The sequence below is a fragment of the Genypterus blacodes genome, unplaced genomic scaffold (assembly GCF_046128005.1).
Source record: "Genypterus blacodes isolate CSIRO-AG114 ecotype Tasmania unplaced genomic scaffold, CSIRO-AGI_Gbla_v1 ptg000348l_1, whole genome shotgun sequence".
Classification (NCBI taxonomy): domain Eukaryota; kingdom Metazoa; phylum Chordata; class Actinopteri; order Ophidiiformes; family Ophidiidae; genus Genypterus; species Genypterus blacodes.
The window spans coordinates 1,362,555-1,383,831 of NW_027467132.1; the positions used below are offsets into that span (position 1 = coordinate 1,362,555).

The window sequence follows — 21,277 nt, forward strand, 5'->3', positions numbered from 1 at the left end:
CGTGTTTAACTCCGCCGTGCTTGAAAGGCAGTGGATAGAGAGGGGGGGCGACACGGGGGAGGAGAGGGTAAAGGAGAAAATGGAAGGCGGAGGGCAAGGAGGGAGGGATGGAGACGAAAGGAGACGGAAGTCAGGAGGCGCAGGGGTGAGTGAGAGGAAGAGGACAAAGCCTGAAATGAGAGAAGGTGAGAGACGCTTGTCCTATTTCTCTTTCTCTCTCCGCTGCCTCGCCTCCTCCTTCCTCTATCACCCGTCACCCTGACAGGGCCGGTAATTGGACGTGGCCCCCTCTCTCTCTCTCTCTCTCTCTCTCTCTCTCTCTCAACTGGAGCCTTGGGGCCCGGAAATAGCTGATGACAAGATAGCGGCTGCCTTTCATTCCGCCCAAGGTTACACCGCCCAGCCACACCTGAGGGGTGTGTTCCATTGTGCGCTCGTCTTCATTTCTGTGTTTGTGTAAAGTTTGTCTGGGCGCTGGAGTAAAGAAGGGCGAGTCATGGAGAAAGTTCCTTTGTGCTTTTCCAGCTGACATCTGCTTAAATTGTCTGTATTGTTATGGACGATGACGTATCAAGAATTAATCACACACACACATACATATACACACACACACACAGCAATGGTAGCCTTGAGTTTAGACATGAAGGTGTGTAGCAATGCAAAGTAGGCCGATGTTAAAGAGGATGTAGCTTTGTCTTCTTACCCTAAAAAAAAAGGCTAGACAGTCACACACACACACACACACATGCATCCAAACACACGCACATATACACACACACACACACACACCTCCTCAGACCGACAGCAGGAATTGTTCCTGTTCAGGCGGTTTCTTGACCCAGGTGCCCAGGCCCGTTTCCTGCAGAGATCTGAACCACTGCTGCTTGGCTGTCTGGTACGGACGAGCTGCCATCTTGGCCTCGCAGTACAGAAGCTGGCGGTCCGCCGAGCCCGACACGTGGACGCCCAACTGAAGACGAGGGGAGAGAGAGAGAGAGAGAGCAAATGAGAGGCCGATCGACACGACACGTGGACAGACAGATACCAGAGAGGAGACAAAGAGAGACAGAGAGACAGACGGGACAGAGAGACAGACGGGACAGAGAGAGGGTAAAGGTTTCACGTGAGAGACGGGCGGGAGGAGAAGAGGAAGAAGAGGAGCGAGCAAAACAAAACGAATGAGCCGGCACAAATGCATTGGGGGTGGGGTGGGGTGAGGAGTGTGGGGGGGAGGAGGAAGAGGAGGGGGGGGAGGAAGAGGAGGGGGGCCTTCAACAGCTGTGTAATCTCCCCATTTAAATTTCACAAGCAATTGAACATTCTCGGTGCTTTTTGTGCGTTCCTATTGTCGAGCGGGGAAACAATGAAGATCGGCGGAGAGACAAGTGGAGAGAGAGCGAGCGAGAGAGAGCAAAAGTTTCTTTTGCAGATTAGTGCGACTGCTCTAGCGTGGCCCCTCTATGCGGCGCAGGGGGAGCACTTAGGGCGGGGGCCTCCTCCACTACTCCTCCAAATAATTATGCTTTCATAGTCATTATGCTTTAACGGCCGCCATTTGGCGATGCAGCCAGTGTCTGTTACATAAAGTTTCCCAACGAAAATGAAAGTGCGGCGGCTCTGTGCGCCGCCGTTAAAGAGCCGAGCTGCCAGGTTTGATAAGCTGCATAGACGGCAGCTGTTACCGGGCCAACAGATTTATCTATGGGGGAGAGGAGGGGCCACGTTCACCTGCATGCAGCCTGGCTCTGTGTGTGTGTGTGTGTTTGCTTTTCTGTTAATGCCTCTCATGATTTACAGTTAAACTATTGGGTTTAGTACAGAAATATTAAATAATACATTCACTACACTTAAATTCACAATTATTGCGCAATAACTGTGAGAGGAAATATAAAAGCATATAAACGTGTTTACAATGATGCAGAGTGAATATCAGCCTTTAGATCACTTTACTGACACACTGCTCAGGTCTAAACTGTCAATCAGTACAGCCTGTGTGTGTGTGTGTGTGTGTGTGTGTGTGTGTGTGTGTGTGTGCTGAGTGACGCATAACGAACTGTGATTTCTTTGGGGGAAACTTTAAACACAATTTGGCCAGGAAGCAGAATGTCTTCCTGTTCTCTCTCTCCTGCCACTCTGACGTGTCTCTCACTCTCTCTGCCTCCTCACCTCCTGTCTCTCTCCCTCCCTCTCTCTGCCTCCTCACCTGCTCTGTCTCTCTCACTCTCTCTGCCTCCTCACCTCCTGTCTCTCTCCCTCCCTCTCTCTGCCTCCTCACCTCCTCTGTCTCTCTCCCTCACTCTCTCTGCCTCCTCACCTGCTCTGTCTCTCTCCCTCTCTCTGCCTCCTCACCTCCTCTGTCTCTCTCCCTCTCTTGCTCCTCACCTCCTCTGTCTCTCCCTCCCTCTCTCTGCCTCCTCACCTCCTCTGTCTCTCCCTCACTCTCTCTGCCTCCTGTCTCTCTCCCTCCCTCCCTCTGCCTCCTCACCTCCTCTGTCTCTCCCTCACTCTCTCTGCCTCCTCACCTCCTCTGTCTCTCTCCCTCTCTTGCTCCTCACCTCCTCTGTCTCTCCCTCCCTCTCTCTGCCTCCTCACCTCCTCTGTCTCTCCCTCCCTCTCTCTGCCTCCTCACCTCCTCTGTCTCTCTCCCTCTCTTTCTCCTCACCTCCTCTGTCTCTCTCCCTCTCTCTGCCTACTCACCTCCTCTGTCTCTCCCTCCCTCTCTCTGCCTCCTCACCTCCTCTGTCTCTCCCTCACTCTCTCTGCCTCCTCACCTCCTCTGTCTCTCTCCCTCCCTCTCTCTGCCTCCTCACCTCCTCTGTCTCTCCCTCACTCTCTCTGCCTCCTCACCTCCTCTGTCTCTCTCCCTCCCTCTCTCTGCCTCCTCACGTCCTCTGTCTCTCTCTCTCACTCTCTCTGCCTCCTCCGTCTCTCTTCTCACCTTGCGGTACAGTCTGTTCCAGCGTGTGAACAGGGCGTGCTTGCAGAGACGTGAGGGCGTCCCCGAGTCTCTCCTCCGCCCCGTGGCCGTGTTGACAACCTCCAGCTGCACGTCACCCAGCGTCCAGTTGACGCTCACGCACGAGGCTTTCCCTGACTGCTGATACTCAGCACTGCTGAGTCCTACAGGGGGGAAACAGGGAGACACATCAGGACTCTGCAGGAAGGAACAATGTCTCACACATGTAAACATGCACTCAGGTGGAACTCTGGGAAAAGAACATGACTGCAACTCCGCTTCCTTCTCTTCATTTAACCTTCAACCAATCACCAGCACTCAGCTCTGCAGTGCTGCAACAAGCCAGCCTGGTTTGGTCAGTCAGTCTGTTCTATATGATTCACCCTCAGAGAAACAGAGGCTGGGAATAGCAGAGCAATCTAACCCCTAAGCCGCGTGTTCATGCCTTGGTGAGCGCTCGTCTGCACTCACACACACCTGCGGTTAACAGCGTTTGACTGTTGGCAGCTAATGTACTTTGTAAATATAATCTGCAGCGCTCCTGTACATTGGGTTCTCTCGCTCCGTCCCGCCTTCCCCAACCTTTTCTCTCTGACATAATTAGCCCTGCTAGCGGAGCACGCAAAGGGAGCGGCGGGAGAGGGAGAGAGAGAGAGAGCGAGAGCGCGAGAGAGAGAGAGAGAGCGAGAGAGAGAGCGAGAGCAGGGGAGGATTTATAAAGGTGCATGGCGGCCACATCAGGCTGAATGTAGTGAGCTGACAGCAGGTCAGGCTGAGGGACAACAGCCCTGCTTTGACCCTAAACACACTCGACTGACTGAGGACAAAATGGCAAAAGGCATTGAAATTGTCGACAAACAAGAGGTCAGGAAAAATGTTTCCATCGTAGAGATCTGATTGTGTGTGTGTGTCGGCTCCAGTGTGATGAGTGTTTGATCCGGTTTGACACCAGATTCCATCCTGTGATTGACTGTCAATAGGGCCAATTTAGTCCAGACACACTTATTGATCAGCACCTCACAGGTATTGATGATAAAAGTCAGGTCTATATCTGCAGAAGAAGATCAATCTGAGGAGAATCATGAAGTTTCTGGGTTGTTTACAAATGAAATATATAAAAATCCTTATTTCCCAAGAGCTTAAAATGACCAACATAGTCTGAGAAGCTTCCTGTTACTCTGGTTAACAAACGACCTTTATGCCCGATACTGTCACCACACACACATACACAGTGTTGAGGCACAGATGAGGTCGTGTCAGATTATGAGTCTTGGTTGTGTTTACTTCACTGTCCTGCTCCTCCCATCACTCACAGCACTCAGAGACAATCAAGCTCTAATCAATACTGAACATGATTCTCTGTATCCAGGCTAAATCTTTCCCGTAGTGTGTGTGACGTGTGTACAACAGCTGCCTCTGATCTCAGCGCCTGACGGACAGCTTATCGCACAACGTGTGATGTACGATACCACAACACACGCCTGCAGATCACCTCACCCTCTGCTTCTCCCATTCTCCCTTCCTTCAATCACAGGTCCTCCTCTTTCTGCAGCTCCTCGGCGCTGGAATGAATGAATCGCCTGCCACAGCAACAATCCAGCCGGTCTCTTATTACCCAGGCTTCTCTCCGGTGCAGACGCACCTCTGTGAACAAAAGAGCCTCTATCCATCCTGTCTCTTCCCTTTCTCTCCCTCGTTCATGCCTCATTTGATCCCTTCAATGGACTTGACTCCTCTGTTTCTGTAATAGCCAATTTGATTTTTCCCTCATTGAAGACTTGATCAATTTCTCTTGTGGGAAGTGTTCAGCCGACATGAAAGAGGCCCAATCAGAGGCTTTGGTTATGGGATTCATAACTGTGCATTTACCCGTACCTGCTGCTTAATACGCCGCCGCCACCGCCGCCACGCTGCTGTGGAGTCACAATGCAGCACAATCTGTGTGATTACATGAGCATATCTGTCAAACCACACACATCTGACCTGTCACTTAGGCTCCATTCACTTCCTGCTCCTCTGATTCTTCTTATCCATATAGAGTAACAAAGGCCTGTCCCACTCCCAGCTCAGGCAGGGAGTAACACCGTGAGAGTGAAGGACAAGTTGGTGGTGGACATGTTTGGCCCTGGGGGTTCAGGTGCAGCTGCTTTGGCTGTGTGTGATAAGAGAGAAGGCCCTGCCATCTGCAGGAATGTCCTCTAGGGGTGGAGCTTTTAAATAAGCCTGAAGAAGACGAGGAACACACAATAGCTCATCAGAGCCAATAAAAGGATGAAGGAGATGAGAGGAAGGAGGGGAGACAGACATCTGAATACAAGTGAGGCTCTCTTCCTTTATTCTTTCTGTCTCTCGCTCTCTCCCTGTCCCTCTCTCTCTCTCCGTCTCCTTCTCGCCTCCTTCACACTGAATTGTTGTCTGATAAGAGCTGTGATTACATTGATTTGGTGTAGGGCCATCTCCACTCTCTGCCCATCTCTGTCCCTCTTCTCTCTTTCCTTCACCTTCCTGTGTTCAATAGGCTGAAGCTACTCAGAGCTGTGTGACGGCAAAGACCCGACAGTTTGGGACACACACACACACACACACACACACACACACACAGGAGCACATGTTAACTAAAGTCCTGTTAGAACCTAGAATAAATGATAAACCTGAGCATATTAATGACAGCCTGTGATCTCTCCTTCCTTTGGTTGAAAAGCAAGGAAATCGTCATTAAAGTGAAGAGAAACGTCTTCATTCAGGACGCCATTGAACAAATCATGACAAATGCGTCCCGAGATGCCGCCTGAGGTTGAGCTCGGGCGTCCAGTGATGAATTCATTCCAGCCCATCATCACCAGAGGACAATTCAGCACAATTATCAATCTTGATGAAGATAGGCCCCACTAAGTAGTCATCCTCATGGCAACCAATTACCCGGAGCGACTTCCTGCAAACTCCTGTCTGCTAAAAGCTCCGACGCCTTTAAGTGTGTAAAGACAGAGAGAAGGAATATGATGAATACACAGACTTTAAATGTATCCAAGCTGTGCACTTGAGATGATATACTGGAGTCTGTTTGGTAAATTTTGTTCCTTTTTATGTGATTGTCACCGATTTGATCCCGAGCAAGAAAACATGCCCTACATCTCTGCGGCGGCGGCGCCTCTGCGTCTGCTCTACATCTGAACTGATGGCTGACACAGCCGCTGCATGCTGGGATGTCATTCAGATCCTCTTCCAGCATTCATCTCCACTACAAACGGAAGCCTGCAGGTCTCAGCGGAGCCCCGGGAGCAGACGTGCCAGGCAACTTCCTGGTTGTTGCTCGTCTGGCTGGCACAAAGTCACCGTAGACGAGGGGGGGGGGGGACAGAGAGTGTGTGTGTGTGTGGCTCTGAAGGAGAGATCTTTTGTGATTCATTAAGGTTGGAGTCGTCTCATACTCATTTTAGAAAATAGACAAGGAGCTCCAACAGGAAGTCAGCGAAGGTACAGCAGGTCAACATGAAGAGGCCGACTAGGACTGACGCTCCCGTTCACATCTATGGGAAAGATGGAGGTTCCAATCTGCATAACCTGCATGTCTTTGCACAGAAGGAGGAAACCAGAGCATCCAGAGACTCAGGGAGGAGCTGGAGCCGCTCTGTGAGGCACCGTGCCAACCACTGAGCCACACAACAACAAAGCAGGAAGTCAAACTGCCACACAATGGTCTCCAATACTGAGTAAAACCTTCATTATCTGCAGAATGGATCTAAAGAACATTTCTACTAAGAACACATCAATCCACGTGAGCCATGTATGTGTATGTATGTGATTCTCTCTACACACACACTCTGACCAGCATCATATCAAAGGTAATGACTGACCTTTCACTAAAACAAAATGTCAGTGACTTTCATCATGTGACCTTTGGGCTCATAAATGGAAGATAATGCAGTTAAATGGACTCAGTAAGTATGAAGCTCCACTTAGAGAACCTTTACAGATCAGCAATGTCATTCATCCTGCATGTGATGAACCTCTGAGACACACACACACACACACACAGAAACCTGGTAGGATGTTAAAAAGAAATGGAAACCCTTGCGTTGTCTTAACAATCAATGATTTTAAAAGAGAAACTAGCCGTCATCCTTTGTTGTGACCAGGGGGGCCATTTCTGCCCAGGCCCCTAAAACACTGGGGCCGGCCCTGCCTGCAGGAAACAGTAAAAGTCGTACCGCTCAGCAGGGGCTGGTTGCGTCTGTAGGTGGCGGGCAGCGGGCCCAGGCGCTCGTGCCGCTGGTTGAGGACTCTGCCCAGGTGGCCCGTGTGGCGAAGGCTGCCCACCGTCACACTGTGCAGGTACACCGGCTCCACAAAGTGACTCAGCAACGCCCCCTGCAGGCCGAGGATGTTCCACCTACAGACAGGGAGACAAACGGTGACAGAAGGTCAGACAGAGAGAAGGAAGAGGACGCTGTGTGAGGAGGAAGGGGGGAGAAGTAAGAGAGAGAGAGAGAGAGAGGGAGTGAGATGGATGTTGAGCGAGTCAGTGACAGATAGACAATTTGATCATTATCTTGGTGTGGGACGTGATGAATCGCAGCCAACACTGGACTGACAACACACACACACACACACACACACATGTAAACAGACACTCCTCTTCCCCTCTTTTTCTCTAGTTTACACACACCCACAACCCATCACTGCCACCAACAACAACACCAACATCATCGCCGCCAAAGGTCAGTACATCACCATTCATTAGATGGAGCAACACATTACGCCGCGTGCATTCATCAGTGCCACTGAGGTGAATGCACTGCACGCCGCCGCCGCCACCGCCGCACGCACGCTCGCTACAAGGGCCCAGACCGTCTCACTACCAGGCCCATCGGCTCCAGGTTTGTCTAGGGAGATCTGCATGTGACACAAAATCAGTGTGGGACTAAATCGTGCCAGGCGCAGACACACACACACACACACACACGGCCAGCTGGACCTGTGCCACCTACTTCTGTAATCTCCTCTATTTAACCAACAGATGCTAATTTATGGATGGGAAATGATAATTAGCATGTTTATTATCCTTTCTGCCCTTCATTCAGAGTGGAGTGAGGAGAAGAAGGAACGCAGAACAAAAGGCTGAGCTGTGTACCTGAGCTATGTACCTGAGCTATGTACCTGAGCTATGTACCTGAGCTATGTACCTGAGCTATGTACCTGAGCTGTGTACCTGAGCTGTGTACCTGAGCTGTGTACTCTCAGTGGATCGCACTAATGAACTTAGAAGAGGAAACGCATTACTACAATTCATTCCTACATCCCTGTTCTCTTTGCTCATCAATAAGTCTTTATTATGGCTGCAATTATGCTGGGTGCCTGTTTTATACTCAACGGCTTAATAATAATTCATTACACCCAATTTTGCTTCCTGAGCAGTCAATTAACATCAGTCGCTCTCTGCAAACGGCTCAACAGGCTCACAGAGCAGCGGCTGCTCTCCTTCGCTTTACCTGCAATCTGTCAGCGAGATCTGTCCTTCTCCTCTTCAAACAGAGGGGAGGAGCTTTAATACAAGCACACACACACACACACACAGACACAGACACACACACACACACACACCACCACACACACACACAACCACAGAGTGCCGGCAAAACAGAAATAGTTTAGCCTGAAATATTAATTTACCCAGAAAGCGACACCGTGAATCAGAAACATCTTTTAATCTCATGCAAGAAAAGACAGCCATCTGGCTGGGCTGTGTGAGTTTAAAGAGGGGAGAGAGGGAGAGACCTCTTCTCTCTCTCTGTCTCTCTAGATCCATCCTTTCTTCCCTCCCCCGTTAAACGCCGACCATTAAAGTAATGTGTTCATCTGCATAAAACTGTGATGAAATAGAGAACATCATCGTTATATGAATGCCATTTAGGCCCTTCAATTAAATCCAGCTGTCGACTTAAAATCAAATATCAGATCAGCGCCGCCGTTTCATGGCAAAGAAAACCTGCCTGCCCAAAGAAAACCAAATGGATGATCACCAGGTGAAGCGGTGACGGCGCCGCCATCAAACGTTTTACGATCGGAGCAAAGATCCTAAAATCCCCTGCGGTCAAAGCGGATCGAGCCATGATAAAGTGCAGGCTGAAGGAAGTGGAGGAAATAAAAGTGATGGGGGGTTGCAAAATGAGGGTGGCAGAGGACAAAAAGAGTATTCAGGGGATCGCTTTAAGATTGCAGCAGTGTGTCCGTTTCCCTGTGTGTGTGTGTGTGTGTGTGCAGAGGCTGCGTTCCTAAGCCTCCTCTCAGTTCCACCCTCCACCCTGACCTTGATAAACTGGCCCTTGGTGACCCACTCACTTTAACGACGGCCACCGATCATTTACAGCGATATAAAAAATAAAAAAAAGAGAGGGAAGGAGGAGGCTGTGGAGCAGAGAGAGTGCGTCTGCCGTCTGGCCCGGGCGGAGGGAAGGGAAGAAAAGCTGGGTGTCCCCTCTCCTTCCCCCGTCACTCCATTTTTTTGTAAAGTAATTGCTTTCACCCCCGTTGGTGACCTGGGTAGATTTAATCACACCATCTCCAGCCCTGGCCAACTGAATCAAATTGGTCAAATTAACAGCGGCTCCACAGGAGAAGGGTTCACCTCCCTCTCTCCCTCTCCCTCCCTCCCTCCGTCTCTCTCTCTCTCTCTCTATCTCCGTGTGTGTTTGTGCCAATCCTCCCCCGTACACAGCACCGGCTCAGCTGTGGTCCTGTTGTGGCTCAGTTGGCACAGTGCGACGCTTACTAAGCTAAATTCATGGGTTCAGTTCCACAAACGCGTCCTATAATGTAAAACCTTTAGAAAATGCAGGCTTCTTATTCTAAGTTATTATTTATTCATCTTATTAAGAGTTTGAGTTCGATCCATGCTGGTGGAATTGTTTACATTAAAATATCACATCTGGTCAGTGGGAATGAATTGGGCTCCCAAGGACGACCTGGAGGATGTGGATCTTAGATAAGCTGATGACGTGATGAGTTCATGTCCATTTTTAGGTTTTTGTACTTTATAAACACAATAAAAAATGACCTAACGAACGCCAAACTACAGAAACAAATCTTGTGTCATCTTTGTTATCTGATGAGCGAGCAAGCGGCAGAAGCAGCTGTTGTGTAATTTGGCAAAAATAAGTGAGCATTAGGACGTCACGGCACTTCAGCCATTAAAACTATTAAACTATTACAACAATCGTAAAATGCTCCATAATCACAAGTTATGATCTGTAATAATGCAAGAAGATGAGAGCATATACTTATACAGAATGATACAGCAAGTGAATGTGTGTGTGTGAGTGTGTGTGTGAGTGAAGAAGTATAAAGATTTACTGATACATGTCAGACTGTCACATGTACACGGACCACAGTTTGAGAACCAATGAGTTAGATTCAGCTGTAAACCTGATCTGATCTGGTTGGTTTTAATAATTTGTACTGAGTTTAACCCTCTCTTACATTTCATTTCCTGTTTAAATTGAATGAAAGGAGCCAGTCATAATACAGTGACTCATATGCTGGCTGGAAGGAGTCGGCCCTGCAGATTTGAGGATTAAAACGGTGATGCGATGACAACATTTATTCATTAGAAGAGGATTAGCTGTTCCAAGCCACATATGGGAAATCAATAGCCACCCACCAGGACTACAATAGGATTGGCATATAGAATGGCTGATGGTGAGACTGCAGTCTGCAAGCGTGGAAGCGTTACTCACACAGACACACACACCGTCTCAGTGATTCATAAAGGTAATATGAGACAAACTCATTCAAGGGGGGTTGTTGAGAGGAACAGACGACAACAACAACACTGACATCTTTGTTAATGTGCTGATGATATGCGACTATTCAACATGAGCTCCATCTCAGAAGCTCCAACCAAAGCTCCGTCTCTACTGACCTGGTGATCTTGTCGGTGCAGGACATGGTGATGAGCTGCTCGCCCTGTAAGATCCCATCCCAGGTCTGGACCGGGCCCCGACATCGGACCGGCACCGTCCCCTCGCCGGACTCGATTTTGGTCCGCAGATGGCTACGGTGTTTCCTCATGAGGTGTCTGCTGCTGTGCACTGCCAACACACACACACACACACACACAATGTTAGTTCTATCACATTAGAATAACATCCTTGACCAATGAGATACGGCATTCATTTGCACTGATTGATCTTTTTATCAATCCATTCAGATCCAGCGGCAGACAAATGTCCCCACATCTCTCCAGGAGAAACGATGCTTTAATTGGGGCAAATTGCTTCTTTTAATGATTGAAATTTGATGACGTTGGGACCGTTGAGTGCCTAATTGGTGATGGAGGAGCTTCTGCCTGGATTGTTGGAGACTTCCTGTCCAGTGGGAGGGAAGAGGACATGTTTCTGCACTTTTACCCTTCCCACTCTTCCCAAACCCCACACTGTCATATCACCTACAGGCCATTTCTGTATGTAAAAGTCTCTCTGCCTTGGTGAATTCATTTTGAAATATGTGGCCCTTATCTTTGCAGAGCGACCCGAGGCTCAGTGTGTGGCAGCCATGAGTCACTTATTACTATCCCAACTCTTTTGAAGCCCTTTTTTTGTTATATACCTACATTTAAGTTGATTCACACTGGGCTAGAAGTGTTCTCTGTTCCAAATCCACTTCAAAGCTCTTCACTTTTGACTCATCGCTGGCTGGAATCTGACTGACAATCAGGAAGCGCCACAGCCGGCACGGAGGCAGCCAGTCAATGAGTAATACGAGCCAAATTGCAATTGCAGGCGTGTTTGATTGAAAAAACAATAGAGCAATATCTGCACGAGTCAAATACCCTTCAGAGCGGAGTTACCCCGGTGATGGCATGACTAACCCTCTGCTGGTGCCAGTAATTGACTCCGTTGTTCCGTAGTACAAAATAGAAATTGTGCTATTCAGTAAAAAAAAAACAGTGAACAAAACTCTTGGTAAGGAATGGAAGAGTTTACATCCAGACCTGCTCACAGCCACGACATCACTGCTGGGGGCTCAGCTCAGGTAAAACAGCTACACCATTGGGCGAGCGAGCAGTCTGGCCACTAGGGGCACAAGTGAGGTTTTATAACGGCAGAGAACGTTTTTTAAAATATTGGATGTTCTTTATGAATATGTAAACACAAACACATTGAATTGGAGTCTTCTCAGATCTGTTTTGTGCCTCATACACACCATATATGGCAAAACATTGGATATTTATTGGATATCTGCCAATGTGGCTGTCGTCCAAACACATCCACCGCAATTCCTTAAAATTCTGTTTTTAAATTCTAGAAGGCTCCTCTCCTCTGTACACACATAAATGACTCTCTTCTTCTATTCCTTAAAATGTAACATACTGTATATAATCGTGTACGTTTAAGCAATTAGCTCGTTTAATAATTGTATTTCCTTTTACTCCCTTTATGTCATATTATTACCACTTTATTTAAACTATAAACAAAGCCCACCTTAGCACATGTGGGTTGTCTCAGTTCTTAACAGCTTAGACACAGGTAAGAAAGATGTAAATCATCAATAAAGATTTAAATATAGGCATCATGAAAAATAATTCAAATCATTTCCTAATCTCCTAAAGAGTTTACTGCAGAATATTAAAAAGGTTTAAAGAGCAGGAGAAGTCCAGTCCCCAGCCTGTTCCAGTGACAGTGAGGCCTTCTCTCCTCTGTCTTCCTTCACTCTTACCTCACTGTGCACTGCACAATAACATGCATTCTGCCAAGGAAAGAGGGGAAAGACTCCACTGAGGGAAAACTGCAAAACAGATTATATATCTGAACTCGGCCACCGGCAAACTGACTAAATGAAAACACAATTCATTTTCAGCAGGTAAGCAATAAAAAGTCATCTAGTCAGCACGGCGTGGCTGAAAGGGGCCGAGACGTGATGTGACATGAGAAGAGTGCCAGCTTCTTCTTCACAGGGTTGGGGTGGAGGAAAGAAGCAGGGCACTGGCTTTCACAGTAAATGATCACTCCATGAACCTTAGTTAACAGAGACAGAGACAGAGAGAGGGAGACAGACAGAGAGAGAGACAGCACTTACAGTCTGCTGTGATCTCGTATGGCGAGTGAAGCCTCCCGTCCCCACATGGCGACGTGCTGATGTACATGTGGAAATGGACGTTGTCTCTCAATCTGTAGCTGCACTCCTTGTGCCGCACGAATATCGACTCCTCCCAATCTTCTGGCCTTTTACTTTAGAGGGTAAAAAAGAAGAAAGGAGGACACTGATGAGGAAGATCAAACCCATCGTCGCTGCACAGAGGGAGCTACGTTTCCTCCCTGATGATGACTTGTGATCCATTTGACAGAATTATGAAATTAATCAACAAGCTATCATACAGAAGAGGAGTGGGCGGGGCTAAGGTTTCATGATAACCTGACCCTGCTTTCTTCACACAGAAAGAGAAAGACATCGCTGTAAGGTTAGATTACAGCCACACACACATTTCAGATGTGTTTCAGAGAGAAATGTCTTATTCCATCAGGTTGTTAGAGCAAATGGCTGAAGCACCTATGAGCCTCGGCAGCTGTTGCTATGGAGAAGACGCCAGCCAGAGGCGGCAGTCAGAAGCGGAGTCGGATCGTTGCAAACGAGAACAAAGCACAGCTGCTGAATCCAAAAGTCAAAATTGATTTTAACTTACAAGGCTACACATTTCTGGCTTCAGTCGACCACGAAATGATCCTGGGGTTTTAAAAATAGAGTCAAGTACATTTGAAATAAAATAAAACTAACTTTTCCATTATTTTCCTACTGAGAAATCAATCTGAAGGTTTCATATCCAACCAAGCCCTGGAAGAGTTCACACACCTGTTGCTCCATGCATCTCAGGTCACTTCACAAGCACACACATGTAGAACTTAGACCAGAAAAAAATTAATATTCAGTCCCCTGTCAAGATCACCAGTATGGCTGAGCAGGAAGTGATGTCACCTGAAAATCTGGAACCCTAAAGCTGGATCCTTGCACAGGCTGAGTCACACACACACACACACACACACACACACACACACACACACACACACACACACACACACACACACACACACACACACGCACACACACACACACACACACACACAGAGTAAATATAAACTCCATATCTAAATGCACAGCACGCCTGCACTCCTTACACCACCTCTCCTCCGTCTCCTCTGTCCTTTCCCTGAGTGTAAATATGGCGGTTGTGGCATTTTGTTTGGTGATATCATTATGAGTTATCTCCCCCATTAGCCAGTTTACTCCGCCGCAAAGTCTCCGTACCTGCCACCCCGCATTGTGCCAAGACAAAAACTCACTGCTATGTATGCAAATATGACATTCAAGGATCTAGACTTCCTGCCACTAATCTGATGAATCAGCCGAGCCATGGAGCTCCTGGGGGAGCTCAGGAACATTATATATGCTGATAAGGCATCGGAGACAGCAGTCAGACCTCATCCAGTCAGGAGACTGGTTAGAGTCTTGGTGAGAGTTGATGAGCGGCCGATCACCACTGGGCTGCATGAGCTCACTGAATACTCCACTTTTAAAAAAGGACTTTAAAGCAAATAGGCCGCCGAGACCCCGAGCTGAAGCACTTGAGTGTGTGATGCTATGCTTAGTTAGCTGGAGAGAACAGTGATCACATATGGCTCGTTGATTGTTGAAAAGTCTCCAGTGAAACAAAGCGCTGCTGTTTCCATCGAGCTCCTGGGAGAGAGAGATCTCTGTGGTCAGAATAACCAAGAGGCTTCACGCTGTAAAGGAACACCGGGAGGAAACGCCGCTCAGGATTCCAGGCAGCACCCAGCGAAGCCAACAAGCCTCCGAATAAGCCCGAGCAGCTCAGTTTGACTCTTGTTAACACGTATTGAGCTGTTCATAAGTACGATCTCCTCCTCCTCATCATCTTCCTGTACGACGATCAAATCATCTGCTTTGCTCGGTTGGTGTGAATGTTCCCACGTCGCTGAACGCCGTGTTAAGTTACCGCACGTGATTGACAGAACAGGCTGCAGCTCCAACTTGCTTTCTTTCCTTTTTTTAATGACAGGTGTAAATCTGCCAGCTTGTGCGGCGGAACAGCGCCGGGAAAAACTCAGTGTGCTTAACAAGGCTGCACTTCTCTTCCTGTTCCGTGTTTCATGTTGGTGTGCAAACTTGAGGCAGGATCCACGAGTGAGGCTTTACTGGATAATATTGTTTGACTAAAGCGTCCACAGGTTTGTGTTAAGTCACCGTGTTTACATACGTGTTAACAGTTAGATCATTACAATCAGGGGAGTAACACTTTTTCCCTCAAAATGACAAGATAATTATATTTAAATTGGCATAAATCAACGGTAAAACAAGGAGCTGAAGCATGGGAGACATCCGCTGACTTACAATCAGCAGAAGGAACCTCCACATCACAGCTCCTCACCTCACTCATGGGCTCATTAAGCAACAAGTTGATTGATCACTCTGGATGCTTCATCGTTGCCACGCCAACAACCAAGCGTACAGTAAATAATGTTTATTGTGCATGTAAAGCTTCAGGATTATACTTATATTTATACTTATACACCTCTGATTGCTTCTCATATTGACACAAACACAACATCAATCAGCAATCAACCTAATCAGCCATTCATACGTGTGTGATGTCTTCTATAATGATCAGCAGCACAGATTAATAATGTTTCCCACTTCTTAAATACATGACGTACTTTTAACATCTTAAATCCCTGCAGCCGGGCCAGGAGGACATCAGAACCGGAGCAGATAGATGTGTTACCTTAAGAAGAGCTCCAGTTGAGAGTAGAGGAAGCGTAGCAGGGCTCTGCGGGTCGTGACTTCAGCATGACAGTCATTGATCACTTGTCCCTGATCGCTCAGATACTCCCCGTTGATACACTTGGTGCCGGTGGATAAGGCCACCACCTGAGCGTGCCTCGGGTCCAGACCTGTTAACACACACACAGACACACACACACGTCAGTCTGACTGTAAGTGATCAAAGGTAGAAAGAAAGAGAGAGAGAGCACCAGCTGTGACATTTTTACTGTTATTTCTGCGTCTGCATGTTTAATCTGCTGGTGAAGACAGACGAGTCAGGCAGAGAAACCAATGACAGCTTGTGATTTAGTGCTTGATCATTTCGGGCAGGGAAAATTAATAAATCATCAGCGGGTCTTCCAGCTTCAAGGTTTCAGAAAATCAGCAGAAGCAGCAACACTGGAAGTTCCAGTTCTCCTTCATCCGTCCTGTTACAACGGCATCACACTGCAAGATACAGAGAAGTAGAACTAAAGTTGCCACAAGGCCTTTTCTAAATAAAAACACTGAGGTGTGTGTGTGTGTGTGGGGGGGGGACGACGACGACGACGTGTGCATTTCCTTCAATAAGGTCACGCTCAGTGTGTGTCTGCACTCTGCACCTGTGCTCAGTTGTACAGCAGCCACAGCCAGTTTGGCCGAAGGGAAAGTGTAGCATAACACGCTTTAGATTACTCTGCTCCATGTTAAACATCTCTATCTCAATGCTTTACATATTACAGCACACACACACGCTCCTAAAGTGTGTGTGGCATCACTCAAGCAGAAGCAGCTGATGAAAGAGAATCTGTTATGATTTGTTTAAAAGGACTGTGTGTTAGTGATGTGGTGTAATATTTAATCAGTCAAAGCTGAACATTGACAAAGTTGCCAAATTGAGGTTCACATTTATAGAAGAGCATCCAGACACAAAGGAGGGTTTAGTTGTTTTGATTGGTCCTTTACTTTTATCACACAGTGCCAACATGTAACACGTCTGAATGTTCTGCAGGCCATAGATGCTGATGGAGCTTTTTTGGGAGTGTTTTCACACTGTGTGAGCAGCAGTGCTGCAGCAGGGGAGGGCAGAAGTGGGGCACGTTGAGGTATCGCAAAGTTTTCACCACTGAAACTTGTCACATAAAAGGAGAGATGGAACAGCGAGCGGCGGTGGATAAAAGATGAGGTGGCACAGATCTCTAACTGACAGAGCAGGAGTTTCCTCCTCTCACACAAAGACCGCAACAGAAAATGAAGAAATAGTAAAGAAAGTGGAATAAGAAAGCTCAATCTGACAGATAACACAGATCACAGGAGCCGTCCCTCCCCAAAGTCAGCCAGACTCCTGTTGGTTTTCATTTGAGAAAAACAGATTTTCCCTCTGTGTGAGGATTCAGCCCCGGTACAGAGCCATGTGAGACCCAGACTGACTGACTGAATGACTGACAGAGAGACAGAGGCGGGGGGGCGGAGGGCTTAGCACGCTTAACCGCATGCCACGGCCGTCGCAAATCTCTCCCATCGCCTCTGAAAGTCAGGCTTCACTGGCTCCTGGCAGACCTGCAGGCATGGCCGGCCCAGCACATGAGCTTTTATCAGCCTCTGCCCAGATGGCACTGTGGCTGCAGAGTCCTGACACCTCCTCTGATGAAGAGAGGAGCGGGAGGGGGGCCAGGCAGGCATGTGTGTATGTGTGTGGTGTGTGTGTGTGAGCGTGGGCAGTTGGGGAAAGAAAGAAGATAGAAAAGTAGAGAGGAAAGTGGGATGTAGAGGTGGAACGAGTACAAACTTTTCTTTCCAAACTACTGAAAATATCCGTCTTTAGAAAGTCTAATTATGGACTTCATCAGCAGGAGAGAGAAGTTAGTGGTGCAGGGAGGAGAGCAGGAGAGTGTTTGGAAAGGTAACCGAGGAGAACCTTTACTTATGGGCCATCTTGTAAGACTTTTAGAGTGACAAAAGAGTCAGAAGGGTCTACTTTCTCTGCTCAACACAAACAGAACTTCAGAGGCTGCAGCTGCTTTGGAGTGTGATTGGTGGAACTCATGATTGTTGCCAATTTCTGATCATCGACTGAACTTTGTGAGTATATATATTTGTAAAAACCTCCTTTCCTCAGCCTCGCATATGAACACATGATGTAAACTCCTCCTGTAATAAATCATTACACACACGCTTCACTCCTATCAGACCTGCAGAGGTGAATTCTCATTATAAATGGATCTGCTGAGTTCATCAATAATACTTTCTGTAATATAAAACTATATTTCTAATACAGAAAAAAGATCAGTAGGCATTAAACCACTACCAGACTACATTTGCAAGGAAAGGGCAAGAAAATATGGATGATTAACAGCAACAAGTAAAGGTTTAAACAGGAGGTTGAGCTTCACTGAAAGTGTTACTGCACAGGAAACACTTTATCTGTATGTACGTCTGTGTCACAAAGATACCATGAGAAATCTCTATAGCATATAGTTAAGCTGTCGGGCACTGCCTGTTAGCAAACACACTCCCAATCCTTGTCAGCGGTGGAGCGAGCTCAGAAAAGGTAACACACTCTCCCAATTTCATTCTCCTCCTCCTCTTCCTTGCCGTTCCACTTTGCGATTGTTTAGATCAATTTTGCAGTGGATAATTTCTGCTGCGCTGCTCGCTACCCTGCCATGAAATTGGCACTGAGGTTGCCTTCAGTTTAAAGGCGAGAGGAGAGGAGGAAGAGGAGGACGAGAGATGAATCAAAGAGAAAGAGAGAAAAAGAGAGAGAGAGAGACCCCACAGGCGATTCTGTTTTTAAATCGGGGATAATCAGCTGCATCATAGAAATACAGAGAGCGAGGGTCAGAGGGAGCACGGCGGCATCCAGCCTCAGGCTCTCTGCACACACACACACACACACACACACACACACACAAACACATCTGTTGATTAGCGGCGATACAAGAGTGTCACACCCCGGGAACAAGCTCTGTCAAAAAGAGTCACATCACAGACCTCCCATCTATTCACCGTGGCAACTGCACTCAACCCGTCCAACACACAGCAACTGTCAACAGCCGCTAATAAAAAGACAAACACGTACAGTATCTGAAATCACCACGGCAACAAACGGGATGACGATGGAGTTATGACACCGTCTCTTATTTACTCACACACACACACACACACATCTGTACGGCTCCACTGATTTAAAAACAATACGGACACGTTCAGGAAGTCCAGGAATGCTCATTTGATTAAGATCCCAGACCTCTATTAGCCGGACACACACTTCCTGCCTGTCAGTCTGTCCATCCGTCCTCTCTGCAGTGTGTGTGTGTGTGCTCAGTGTTTGGGCTTAATGGTGCATCACAGTGACCCGGCCCTGCATGTTGGCAAAATGGCGCCTCAGCACCCGGCCTCCTCACAGTACATTACACAGAGCTGCTTATGATTACGCTGTATGTTCACACAGACGGGGTTCTGAGCCAATTTGCATTTCTCTGAGAGGAAGGAGGGGGGGGGGTCTTGTGTTTTGGTGGGTGGTCTCCTCTCTCTCTTACACACAAGTGACCCAGGATGATTAGAATCAATGGAGAGCTGGGGGCCTAATTGTTATTCAGTTATAAATAAGTTGTCTCAGTGTCATTATCAGCCTCTCTGAACATCACAACACATCTGCATTATGGGAAAAATATGATCTCCTCCCGCCACACAGATTTCACCATTACTGTTCTAATTAATATGATTAGAATCTGTGCAGAGATTAGCATCGAGTGAGAATCTATTCAATGATCTCAGAGGAGAGGAAACCTAATGTGAAAACAGAAAACCAGTCAGAGAAATTATTGTTAATAAGTAAACATGCGGGAAATGTAAACGCTGCTGCACTAAACACAGAGACGGGACTTAATAGCTGTCACTTGGCACTGCTACACACACACACACACACACACACACACACACACACACACACACACACACACACACACACACACACACACACACACACACACACGATCACCAAGTTCAAATGAAAGACTAAGATTCAGGGATGAGAGTCGACTTCCTCACAGTAGGAACATTGAGAGTCAAAGCAGAAAATCCACTTTAACGAAACGGCCCTGAACTGCACACGAGGCAAACCGCAGTCAATTTAGAGACCTGGAGGATGAATTCTGAGCGGCTTTTCCTCTCAAACAGGAGCCGCTTCTCTAAAACGGCCAACCCATTACCTCTGAGCAACATAAAGCAGACATTAAAACATTTCCTTCCCAAACCAAACAAGCTCCAAAGGTCAGCCTTGGGTAAACTCATTTAGATGCCATTTAGCTCCAGATCCATAAAAGCCCACTCTCAATCTTTTGTGTGTTGTTTTTCCCGTGCAGCGCAAGATGTTGGCCGATTACGCCGCGCGTCCTTCCAGCATGTGCTGCTTGAGTCGAGACTAAATCTCGGCAGCAGCCTGTTGAATCTCTCTAAGCTCCGAGCGGGGAGAAAAAGGCGGCGGGGAACGTTAATGCATGACGGCGTTCTTTGTGAGACGCCACCGCCGCTCTTCAGAATCTGTCTCTGTTCCAGCAAAAACCCCCAGCAACACGCTGCTAATTTTACTTCTTCTTCTTCCTCTTAGCGAGCCGGTTTTGTTGTCGGATGCGATTACGGAACATTAAAATATGTGACAGCCGGAAAAGCAGATAAAGCGTAAAGGAAAATCCCCCGTTTGAAAGTGGATACGCAGACTAAGAGCCGTAGCTTACGCGTCATTTGTAATAAACTTGTTTGAACCCGTGCGCTCTCATCTCTGCCTTTGAGTCCCTGTGGTATTTATCCCCACTCAGACTCTCATCGCTCCGCTCAATAAAACCATTGTTCCCTTCTGACAAACGCCTTTCAAACAAACAGGAATCTTTTAGGAGTTTGTTCCTGTGGACGCTCCGGATGTTTCATGTGTCTGAACGCTCTTTACTATCTCTCCACACAACCAAAGATATCGCCCATCAATTCAAATCAGATTTCCTGCACTATTTGACGGCGGCTTGCTTGGCGGGCGTCTTGGGTCTACTCTCCCCGGGTGGCGAGGGTTAATCTGGCTCGGGCCGGGGCTCTGATGTCTCGGCTGGAATCCAGCAGAGGGGTTTGGGGGGGGAAGGGATGGGCTGAAGGGGGTTGTCTGCTTTTTTCAAAGGCGGACCCCGATTAATATTCTCGCGGCAGGAACTTGAAGCAGAGATACAGAGAGGGAGAGAGAGAGACGAGGAGGAGGAGGCACAGAACAGGACTCCCCAGTGTTCCTGTCAAGTTTGGTTTCTGACTACGCCGATGCTGGCCACCGCCGCCACCGCCACCGCCGTCTCACTGCAGAATACTTGGCAGCCCTACGTCTGGATCTTTGAAGATAACGTGTGCTATTAATAAACAAACAGAAGCAATTACTGGGAGGCGGAGGAGAGGAGAGGGATTGGATTAGGTCAGGATGAGCTCGGGTCTCACTGAAGTCTGAGCTGATGAGCCGCCGCACTCCAAGAG

General features: G+C 47.7%; 1 protein-coding gene across 1 annotated transcript in view; it reads right to left on the reverse strand.

The window, feature by feature from the left end:
- Window positions 1-793: 793 nt before the first annotated feature.
- The window catches only part of adarb2 (adenosine deaminase RNA specific B2 (inactive)), a 119,563-nt gene continuing 99,079 nt past the window's right edge, over window positions 794-21,277 (reverse strand). The window contains exons 5-10 of the mRNA XM_076138128.1: window positions 15,750-15,918; window positions 13,031-13,182; window positions 10,875-11,043; window positions 7,165-7,346; window positions 2,939-3,120; window positions 794-970 (exon numbers count right to left, since the gene is read on the reverse strand). Of these exons, the coding sequence (XP_075994243.1) occupies window positions 794-970; window positions 2,939-3,120; window positions 7,165-7,346; window positions 10,875-11,043; window positions 13,031-13,182; window positions 15,750-15,918 (1,031 nt within the window). The remainder of the gene's footprint in view (window positions 971-2,938; window positions 3,121-7,164; window positions 7,347-10,874; window positions 11,044-13,030; window positions 13,183-15,749; window positions 15,919-21,277) is intronic.